At 36.2% G+C, this 12,030-nt stretch overlaps 2 protein-coding genes across 2 annotated transcripts; both read right to left on the bottom strand.

Moving 5' to 3' along the window:
- Positions 1 to 2,917: 2,917 nt before the first annotated feature.
- Positions 2,918 to 4,449, bottom strand: LOC130506386 (probable aspartic proteinase GIP2). Its single transcript, XM_057001024.1, has one exon. It carries the CDS (start codon positions 4,392 to 4,394, stop codon positions 3,093 to 3,095), a length of 1,302 nt encoding a protein of 433 aa, XP_056857004.1. The 5' UTR covers positions 4,395 to 4,449; the 3' UTR covers positions 2,918 to 3,092.
- Positions 4,450 to 9,210: 4,761 nt separating this feature from the next.
- LOC130506387 (probable aspartic proteinase GIP2) lies at positions 9,211 to 10,535 on the bottom strand. Its single transcript, XM_057001025.1, has one exon. It carries the CDS (start codon positions 10,467 to 10,469, stop codon positions 9,228 to 9,230), a length of 1,242 nt encoding a protein of 413 aa, XP_056857005.1. The 5' UTR covers positions 10,470 to 10,535; the 3' UTR covers positions 9,211 to 9,227.
- Positions 10,536 to 12,030: the final 1,495 nt, after the last annotated feature.

Here is a 12,030-nt window from a genome sequence, read left to right as displayed (position 1 = left end):
ACTCGAGTATAGTTGACCAAAAGGAAGGAGAAAATGGTTTCTTTTGTTTACTGTACTGGTCCTACTTGATTAGATCTTTTTTAAGGTTCCATCTTACATTTGACTTGTTTACGTTTATGATTTTATACATGCGATTTTTGTGAAAAAAGTTGTAATAACAAATGCTGAAGCGTCAATGTAAACATGAGCAGAGAAAGTTGATTGTCTTGGATGCGCATAATATATTAACATGCTTCTTCTGCGGGCGTTTTAGAAGACTACATAGTGCTTTTCTTCTCTTCATTAAGGTTAAAACTAACTTTGTCAATGATAAAATGCGTCTTTTAATTTGAATGCTTTTTAGATGGATTACACAGACCTGATCAACTATATGAAATTTACTTCATTTAAAAACTTAAAGTAACTATCAAAAAATATGGTCCAGTACTTATCCATTAGTCTTTTTTATAAAATTATCCAATAGCAATGACATTTATATTTGAGTGATCACATAAAATAATACAGTAAGGCTTGTTATGATACCTAGGTTAATGAGTAGAGGAAACACCATGAATGTAGCGTAAGTGGTGCAAGCCAGCTTGATGGGTGGTGCCTTTTGACATATTATTCTATTATTCTATTATTCTATTGAACCATATTGTTTCACAATCATGAAGAGTTCGATTTTTCAAGTTTTGATTCTATTAATTTTATACTAAAGTTCTTTTGTTTACAACGTGATGTATTGACTGGTCCCGAAACGAACAATTAACACAATCGAATTTAAATATTATCTCTTGTCAGTACCGAGAATCATCAAAAGAGACAGAACCAGATCTTGGCATATGGGATTCAGTTAGTTAGTTGACTGAAATTAATATATTTTATAGAACACCGCCTACTTAAAAAGAAGGTTCGTTTTGCAGCGCATCTTTCTGGCAAAGACCGCGGACGCATTTCATCGACTTCAACGCGTCCAACAAGCTGGCATCTGGACGTGTTCATACATCAAGGACCCTGAGCCCAATTGAGCTTTATATATACCCGTCTTCTTAGTTCTGTTAAGATGTCGACGACATGAGACTGCATCTATCCCATGGTTTTAACTCGAGGAAGGTACTACAAATGTTCCTAGACACTGTGATGAGGACATCAAGTCATCATCAGAAAAGAATAAAAGGACCAGGAGAAAATCAGTAGAGAACATGAAGTTGAGAGAAGCTAAAGCAGTCAACAAGGACATAGGTGCAATAAAAACGCCATATCTTACAAATCAAGAGGAATTTATTCATAAAACCAGTTTTTCTAGATTCTACACTCAACAAGAGCATGCGGCGAATTGGTTTCAAATCAAAAGGATAAATGGTTTAGAAGATATGCCATTTTCAAATCAAGGGAGGCCCAACTTACTTTATTTGTAAGATCAGTGGTTTAATCAGCTGCAAACCAAACATTGGCGACTAAGAAATTTATCTACGGATTCAGGAAACACATCCAAAGATCCAGAAGAGTCGGGCACGTTTTTAACATGCACTAGAAAGCACCAGATTACATGCCACATGGAATCAAAAAGGCAATACTTACCATTTTTGAAAGCTTTCACATTTGGAAGAATAAACACCAATGACCAACCAATCAAAGCTACAACGTTTTGGAAATATTGTATACTTTCTTTAAGAGATTACTTATTAAGAAACGTATCATATTATTTTATGATATGCTGAACAACATAAACACGCTAGTAGCTTTTGTGACAGTCACATAGTCTAACAAACATTAATAAATTTAATCTATACTATTAAAAGAGAAGTACCCATATGAAATACCCCTTAGTTTTCACTTTTATTTACCATGATATACCACTGGCATTAAATAATACTTCTTATTTTAATGATGTCTTTTTCACTTAAATTAATGTGTTTTCCAAAATTAAATTTGAATTAAATACACAATTAAATGATATTTCCGATTTTAATGATTTATCTTTTCCACTTAGATTAATGTATTTTCCAAAATTAAATTTGAATTAAATACAATTCATTAATTTTTCCACTAAATCAATGTCAAATTCAAAAAAGTATATTTTTATTAGACAAACAATTCTGGAAATCATAATATCAACTCTTCATGAACGAAAAAAGTATTAGGAAATTTGAACTGAAACTCGATAATATCCAAACTTGGTATCTAGAGAACTATAACCAAACCTTATCCGCACGAGATATTTCGTATATTTGAATGTATTTAAATCATATTTATATACTTCAATATGTTAGCTATTTTTTGAATTAATATACAAGATATAAGCTATTTTAAATTGTTTAAAATATTTAAAATATAAAAATAATCAAAAGTAAACATTTAAAGTAGATAAATAATAATCAAAACACCAAAAATACTTAAAATATATATTTATTCTTCATCCAAATATTCAAGTTAAACCTATTTTTAATTTTTAATTTAGGTATTTTGGTTTATATTACTCAAATTTACATGTTATATTATTTTTATTTTTAGATCTAGAGAAATTTAAAGATATGTAAATTTTGAAAATTTAAAAATAGTTTAAACGGGTTATCAAACTCGTAAAGATCCGAATCAAACTGGAACCAAAAGTTATAAATACCCGAATAGAGTTAGAATCTTTAAACTCAAAAAACTCAAATCCGAATAGATTTTAACCAAATTCGAGTGGATATTCAAATACCCATCCTTAGCTTAGTCAATATAAAATGATCAAATATTACAAATATTATAAATATACTATTTAGTATAAGTAAACTAAAACTGAAAATTAATATCCGTGCGGTCGCATGGGTCAAGATCTAATTTGTTGTTAATTCAAGAGTCAAAAAATTTCAACATATAATGCTGTCAAGACAATCCTCATAGCATATCAGAATGGATTAGGCTGATTAGTAATCTTGTGGTTTCTGAGTAGAACACAAAACCATAGAGTATGTATATATTCAAATGTTACATCATTATTCAAATAAAGTAATAAAACTTTCCAATTCACAAAGTATTCATAGGCCCTTTATTAACCATATCAAACATATAGATATTAGCCAGTCATAACATTTATTTTTAAAGAAATGATGAAATAGAATTAATCATGCAGTGGAAGTGAAATTGAAGTTGGCACAGGTAGTACGACGACCCAATAACGTGGAACTAAACCCAAATCTGTTAGTCGCCAAATCGAACTCAATCAAGTTATCCTCTAGTTGGTACCCTCCGATAACCACAGAGGTCCTAGCGTTGACTCCTCCGTCGACAAAACCCAAACAGATGACATCATCGCTAACGCTGACCATCGAGTTAGCACCGAAAATCCTCCAAACGACGTCGTTGCTATGAAGCACAAGCTGAATCTCTGGCACAGCATATCCCAGGCGCGTGACACCAACGTTCTGCGTGCTGAAACACGCTCCGAAAGGAGCAACAGACGCAACTCGAGTGATGTTCCTCCCGGTGGCTTCTTTGACGTACGCCGACGTGAACGCGTTGTATATCGACGTCTCCAACACCGTGTACGGATTCACCGTGCTGATCTTGGTTCCTCCGACTCCGGTTGTCCCGTCGATTCTCAAGAGCGTCGCGTTGATCGGAACTGTCTTCTCGTCGATTTTGATCTCCGTCACGCCGATGAAGTACTCGGAGGATTTCTCTCCCGACGGAAACGCAGAAGCGGTGCTCACCGGGTTGACGAGCAGCGGCGTGGTGGCGACGCTGGAGACTGGGATCCCGGGGAGGAAGACGTAAGGTCCGTTGCCGAAGAAGGCGACGCCCCTTCCGGAAGAGAGACACACGGCGAACTTCCGGTTGAAACTAAACGCGGCGGCGAATTGCGACGGTAAACCGATGTTGTGGCGTCCCATTCCGGCCATGCCGACGGTTCCGCTAGCGAGTCCTTGGAGCAGAAACGTTGCACCGCAAACGAAAACCAAGTCGGGGATTTGAACGACCCGGCCCGGGTTGGATCCGTTGGTGGACTGGATAGACACCACGTCTGTGGCGATTTCGCCGGAAGTAGCGGTTCTGGTGACGGTGTTGTCAGGAGTTCCGCTGCAGGTGTTGTTGTTGCAGCCGGGTCTCTGAGGAGAGAAGCACTGGCTGCAGCCATCTGAGCCGGCCCGGGAGCACACGGCGGAGCGGCAGCGAGGGGAGGTGTAAGTGGAGGAGACGTAACCTCTGTCGCAGTCGACCCAGAGATTACGACCACCGAGGTCAAAGACGACGGAGGCGGGGACTAGAGGAGTGCGTTGGTTTATGTCAGTGGTGTATTGGAGGGTGGTTCGGTCTTTGGTGACAGGGAGAACGAGCGCTTTTGGTCGGAATGATGGTTGAGCAAATGAGGATGAGAGTGAGAGGATCAAGAGAAGAAGAAGGGAGATGAAAGGTGAAGAAGCCATTGTATATGATGATGATGATTTGAAGAAGAAGGTTTCTGTGGTGGTATTTATAGCGGGAGATTTTGGGGTTGAGTGTCGGCAAATTTGAATGCTTAGATAATGTGATGGTGTGACGTTATTGACTTTGATATATTCATATGGTTTGATGACATATATGGTTACGTGATTCCGCATCTCTTTATGTAAAAAGTGACACAAATTCAGCTTTTCTTTTGGGATTTGTTTAGATGAGTTCAGATCTAATAATAGTATAAGGATTCAAACTAAAGCACATTCACTGCCATATTGGCTAATGATTCATTACGTGACCAACAGTAACAAAGAGACACCGTGGATGGTCATAGAAGCAAAAGTAGGTGACGCAAAGCCAGCCAGCCAGGTGGGTGCCTTTCTTGACTTTTTGACTTCTATCTTTTTTTATTAGATTATAGTTGATTTTCACAAATTAATTATCTTTGTTGATGGGGTTTAATAAACTAATGCATCCGACACGTCCACGGACGTTTCTTTGATGATTAGGATAATCATCTTTAATATCATCTCTCTCTATCAGCATCTAATTCCAAATTCCACGGTTTGAAAATTTTGTATTTTAATCTAACACTCCTTTTGAATAAAATAATCTCACGATGCTAATCTAAATCCAATAAATAAATGAAATATTATATACCGACGTAAGAAAGAGTTTGGCTTGGTCAAACAAATGCATAACAATCGATGAGCAGGCATTAGTAAAATTTAGCTGTTGAGTATTAAGCGAATAGAAGAGTTAGATAGACAAGAATGAGCTAAGTTAGCAAATTAATTTTTAGATTCGATCCTCATTTTAATACACAAGAATGAGCTAAGTTAGCAAACTTGCAAACGTTCTTTCTTCAAAGAGGCTACCACTAATGCGATTGGTATTGTATGAATAAAACCCCGACAATAGACATTGATTGCGGGGTCTTGTCGATGAATGGATATGCTGAAGAATATACAGACGTTTCTACTTTTCATCGTAACCACATAGACTATCAGATAAAAATATCAAAATGTATTTGTCTTTTCTTTTAACAGTCAAACAATCAACATCCGTTCGGTTAAAATATTTGAACATGTTCAAGATGAGCGGTCAAAGATAAACAACAAGTGGGAGTGTCTTTGAAGTTGCCGTTTTTGTAATTATAGATGCGATTATTATAGCTATAGGGGGGTAATTTAAATAAATATCTGGAAAAGTGAAGCTCATCTATCACAAGAAGGCCCGGCCCATTGATAGTTTATTTATCCAAATTATAAATGAAGGGTCACGTACTTAACAAGTACAAGAGTTGAGAAGCCCATGCAAATGGCAATTTCATCGTTTTGGGTTGTTTGTGGGCAGAATATGTGACGGACCAAAGCAAAGCACCGTTGAGTTAAGCCATTGAAACTTCAACAAGACAAAAACCTTTATTTATCAAAATAAATTGTGATAATTGATTTTGTTCCAGCATTTTTTAAGGTTCTCAATTAAGTAAATAGAAACCATCTACTCTAATCGTTTCAAGAATAAACTCATATAATTTGAACTGCTCCATCAACTATTCTTTTCTGATAATAATAATTTAAGAAACCCAGAAATTGGAGGGGATGTTTGAATCATGGGAAAACTTGTGTGTTTGTTTGTGTTTTAACTATAATCGGTTAATTTATACAACATCTATAAGTTTTGAATGTAAAATCGCCAAAAAAAAATAATTTCATGAAAAAATCAATTACGGCTCGGAAATGAGTTGCAAAAATCGTAGGAAACCCTAATTTGAAGAAGACGAGTTAATTACAAAATTGCCATTCTAAAAAAATATTAAAATTAAGCATAAATGAAGTGTACATGTGTACAAACCGTTGAGTGTACATGTGTACATTATCTCTATATATTTGCGTCTTATATGTATAATGTACATGTGTACATATATATATGTTACTTAAATTTAAATAATTGTGTACATTACCTCTATAATGATGTTTGTCTGAAAATCAAACATCAAAATTGCAAGAATTTTCTATAAAATGCGTGAAAACCACATGTACATCTATACACATATCTATACACATGTACGCCTTCGATTTAAGTAAACAAACTTGATACAATAAATTGATTTTGTATTGCTTACATCACATTGTTATATGCTTGTACATGTGTACATTTGTTATTGTGTACAATATTTTTCAGGGTACACATTGATATCTCATGTTTTTATAAGTTTTTAGATTCATATTTTAGATTATTATGATCATTTTAGATTGCATTTAGGTCACTAAATTGCATTTGGATACTCATTTGCATTTAATAGGGATTGGAATGCACAATTTAGAGTTTGGGGCGAAAATCAGTGGTTAAATCTGTAATTTTGGAAGTTATGGGGCCAGATTGAGAACAGGCCAGAAGACGAGGGACCAAGGTTGCACAGAGGCCAATTAGCAAGGATGTCCCTACAATTTCAATAGTTTTGGGGTCAGTTCGTGAAAGCTGAAAATAGAAGGGCCAGATGTGCAAAAAGCTGAGATCTGGCCATGGTTGATCCTCGAGCTTCTTCTGCGACTTGATTCCGGAGGCGCCATGATCGGACGATGAGCCATCGTTTCCGCAAACATGTACATCGCCCACACAAAGCTCTCTATCACATTGCATTTTCATCTACTCATAAGATATTAAATTTCAGAAGTGGTAAAAAGACAAAGTTTTTGTAGATCAAAAACATAAGTTCAGAACTTTTGTGATGAGGATGACAATGAATCATATTTGACTGAATCTCAAAAATCTGATCACTATTGTGTGAGCACATTTGTCCAAAAACAAAAATACAAGAGAGAGAAGACACAAATTTTGTAGTCACTTTAGATTCAATCTAGGAACAACAAAGTTTCATCTAGTAGAGTTTGATCAGAAACGTAAGCAAAAAGAAAACACACAATCAGGTTAGAAGCATGAATTAAACTCAGAGAAAAAATCAAAACAAGATAATATTGAAATCTCACTAATTATACTTATAAAAAAAAACCCAGATGTAAAATTTGTTTAACAAAATACTAGGTAAGAGAGGTATACGCAATTTGAATAAAGGTTATAACTCTAAAAAGCTTCTGAAACCTTGGCGGAAGAGAGATAAAGAGGATGAAAGAGATAAAATTTTTATTAGAAAAATAATTGATTTTAGTCACATAATTTATTTGGTGAAAATTAGTCAAATATAAGTTAAATATTAATGAGATGAAAAAAGTAAGAGAAATAGCAGAAAGGTAACATTGGTTTTTCTACATGCTGGATGATGAAAAAGCTTCTTGGAAACCAAAAATGTGTCTAGGTAGCTGAAAGTGATCTATAGGGTAATATAAAAGATGAAATGTGACCTTGAACGTAAATCTTTCTTCTCTTTTCTTCTTCTTTCCTAAAAATACTTTTCCAAATAGAATGATGTAGGACATACTGGTACTAGAATATCGATTATTCCTAATTATTGTGGTGGTGTACCACGTGATAATGCAGCCACGCACACGAGCATACCACCATTCCTTCTGAATCATAATCATTTTATTATCAACTTTTCTATAACCATTTATTTATCCAACTTTACTTCTCTAGTTATGAGCGAGATGTACTGTTCTACCAGCTTTTCCTCTTGTTGAAGTGCAATAAATTTTTTAATAATAATATCTATATTTTGTTCGAAGACAAACAATGAAACTAGTATAGTGCTAAATTAAATCCCAAAATAATTTATAAAAGGGAAAATCATGATATTTATTGAAAAAAATTACAGTTGAAAAATTAATACTTCCTTCGTTTCAATATAGACGATGTTTAATTGATTGTTATTGTTTCATAATAGATGATATTTTCACATATCTAAATAATTTTAACTTTATTTTAACGAAAAATATGTAGTTAATTGTGTTTTTACTATTTTGTTTATAATTAAATAAATTAGTTTTAAATTATACTTTCAAAACAAAGTTAAAAAAAATTTCTTAATATGTGTGTAAAGAGATAAAATTTCATCTATTATCAAAGAAGGAGTGACTAAATCTGAAGTTTTTAGTGGATAGCTTGTTAGTTGTTATATTTATTTGGGTCAATTTGCTTAATAATTATAGTAGTACCATATATAAAGAATATAGCCATGCATCAAAAGTTATGTCAATTTAACACAAAATTAGATAATACTCTCTTTTTCCGCGAGTGAGAAATAATTAAAACACCGCTCAACATCATACTATACTATATTTTTCCAATATATAGAACAATACAATTATTTTATAACAACAACTATTATGAAGAAGATGAAAAAAAAGGCTAAAAAAATGAAAGCTTTGTAAAGAGTACACTATACCCTAAACTCAAACTATATACTCAAACTATATATCCTAAACTCAAACCCGAAAGCCAAACCATATACACTAAACCCTAAACCCAAACCATATACCCTAAACCCAAACTATATACCCAAACACTAAACCTTAAACCCAAACCATATATCCTAAACCCAAATCTTAAACCCTAAACCTAGATCATATATCCTAAATCCAAATCATAAACCATAAACAATAAATCCAAACTCTAAACACTAAACCCAAACTATATACCCTAAACCTAAACTCTAAACCCAAACCATATACCAAAACCATATAGCCTAAACCCAAACTCTAAACCCAAACCATATACCAAAACCATATACCCTAAACCCAAACCCTAATCCTAAATCCTAAACCCAAATCTTTATCCATTTCATGACTATGCTATACATATTATGGTATGGAATACTCGACACACCCACAAATTTTGTATATATGAAATTCTCTAAAATTTTCTTAGAAAGAAAGATAATGAGTGGCGACAGTGTTGGAGAACATAACAATGTAACTGATCAAGTAGTGAGTAAGAAGAATCAGGAGGTAGAGAAAGAGATATAAATTACAACCCAAACAGATGACATCATCGCTAACGCTGACCATCGAGTTAGCACCGAAAATCCTCCAAACGACGTCGTTGCTATGAAGCACAAGCTGAATCTCTGGCACAGCATATCCCAGGCGCGTGACACCAACGTTCTGCGTGCTGAAACACGCTCCGAAAGGAGCAACAGACGCAACTCGAGTGATGTTCCTCCCGGTGGCTTCTTTGACGTACGCCGACGTGAACGCGTTGTATATCGACGTCTCCAACACCGTGTACGGATTCACCGTGCTGATCTTGGTTCCTCCGACTCCGGTTGTCCCGTCGATTCTCAAGAGCGTCGCGTTGATCGGAACTGTCTTCTCGTCGATTTTGATCTCCGTCACGCCGATGAAGTACTCGGAGGATTTCTCTCCCGACGGAAACGCAGAAGCGGTGCTCACCGGGTTGACGAGCAGCGGCGTGGTGGCGACGCTGGAGACTGGGATCCCGGGGAGGAAGACGTAAGGTCCGTTGCCGAAGAAGGCGACGCCCCTTCCGGAAGAGAGACACACGGCGAACTTCCGGTTGAAACTAAACGCGGCGGCGAATTGCGACGGTAAACCGATGTTGTGGCGTCCCATTCCGGCCATGCCGACGGTTCCGCTAGCGAGTCCTTGGAGCAGAAACGTTGCACCGCAAACGAAAACCAAGTCGGGGATTTGAACGACCCGGCCCGGGTTGGATCCGTTGGTGGACTGGATAGACACCACGTCTGTGGCGATTTCGCCGGAAGTAGCGGTTCTGGTGACGGTGTTGTCAGGAGTTCCGCTGCAGGTGTTGTTGTTGCAGCCGGGTCTCTGAGGAGAGAAGCACTGGCTGCAGCCATCTGAGCCGGCCCGGGAGCACACGGCGGAGCGGCAGCGAGGGGAGGTGTAAGTGGAGGAGACGTAACCTCTGTCGCAGTCGACCCAGAGATTACGACCACCGAGGTCAAAGACGACGGAGGCGGGGACTAGAGGAGTGCGTTGGTTTATGTCAGTGGTGTATTGGAGGGTGGTTCGGTCTTTGGTGACAGGGAGAACGAGCGCTTTTGGTCGGAATGATGGTTGAGCAAATGAGGATGAGAGTGAGAGGATCAAGAGAAGAAGAAGGGAGATGAAAGGTGAAGAAGCCATTGTATATGATGATGATGATTTGAAGAAGAAGGTTTCTGTGGTGGTATTTATAGCGGGAGATTTTGGGGTTGAGTGTCGGCAAATTTGAATGCTTAGATAATGTGATGGTGTGACGTTATTGACTTTGATATATTCATATGGTTTGATGACATATATGGTTACGTGATTCCGCATCTCTTTATGTAAAAAGTGACACAAATTCAGCTTTTCTTTTGGGATTTGTTTAGATGAGTTCAGATCTAATAATAGTATAAGGATTCAAACTAAAGCACATTCACTGCCATATTGGCTAATGATTCATTACGTGACCAACAGTAACAAAGAGACACCGTGGATGGTCATAGAAGCAAAAGTAGGTGACGCAAAGCCAGCCAGCCAGGTGGGTGCCTTTCTTGACTTTTTGACTTCTATCTTTTTTTATTAGATTATAGTTGATTTTCACAAATTAATTATCTTTGTTGATGGGGTTTAATAAACTAATGCATCCGACACGTCCACGGACGTTTCTTTGATGATTAGGATAATCATCTTTAATATCATCTCTCTCTATCAGCATCTAATTCCAAATTCCACGGTTTGAAAATTTTGTATTTTAATCTAACACTCCTTTTGAATAAAATAATCTCACGATGCTAATCTAAATCCAATAAATAAATGAAATATTATATACCGACGTAAGAAAGAGTTTGGCTTGGTCAAACAAATGCATAACAATCGATGAGCAGGCATTAGTAAAATTTAGCTGTTGAGTATTAAGCGAATAGAAGAGTTAGATAGACAAGAATGAGCTAAGTTAGCAAATTAATTTTTAGATTCGATCCTCATTTTAATACACAAGAATGAGCTAAGTTAGCAAACTTGCAAACGTTCTTTCTTCAAAGAGGCTACCACTAATGCGATTGGTATTGTATGAATAAAACCCCGACAATAGACATTGATTGCGGGGTCTTGTCGATGAATGGATATGCTGAAGAATATACAGACGTTTCTACTTTTCATCGTAACCACATAGACTATCAGATAAAAATATCAAAATGTATTTGTCTTTTCTTTTAACAGTCAAACAATCAACATCCGTTCGGTTAAAATATTTGAACATGTTCAAGATGAGCGGTCAAAGATAAACAACAAGTGGGAGTGTCTTTGAAGTTGCCGTTTTTGTAATTATAGATGCGATTATTATAGCTATAGGGGGGTAATTTAAATAAATATCTGGAAAAGTGAAGCTCATCTATCACAAGAAGGCCCGGCCCATTGATAGTTTATTTATCCAAATTATAAATGAAGGGTCACGTACTTAACAAGTACAAGAGTTGAGAAGCCCATGCAAATGGCAATTTCATCGTTTTGGGTTGTTTGTGGGCAGAATATGTGACGGACCAAAGCAAAGCACCGTTGAGTTAAGCCATTGAAACTTCAACAAGACAAAAACCTTTATTTATCAAAATAAATTGTGATAATTGATTTTGTTCCAGCATTTTTTAAGGTTCTCAATTAAGTAAATAGAAACCATCTACTCTAATCGTTTCAAGAATAAACTCATATAATTTGAACTGCTCCA

The sequence above is a fragment of the Raphanus sativus genome, unplaced genomic scaffold (assembly GCF_000801105.2).
Source record: "Raphanus sativus cultivar WK10039 unplaced genomic scaffold, ASM80110v3 Scaffold3177, whole genome shotgun sequence".
NCBI classification, from domain to species: Eukaryota; Viridiplantae; Streptophyta; class Magnoliopsida; order Brassicales; family Brassicaceae; genus Raphanus; species Raphanus sativus.
This window is presented reverse-complemented; position numbering and strand designations above follow the sequence as displayed.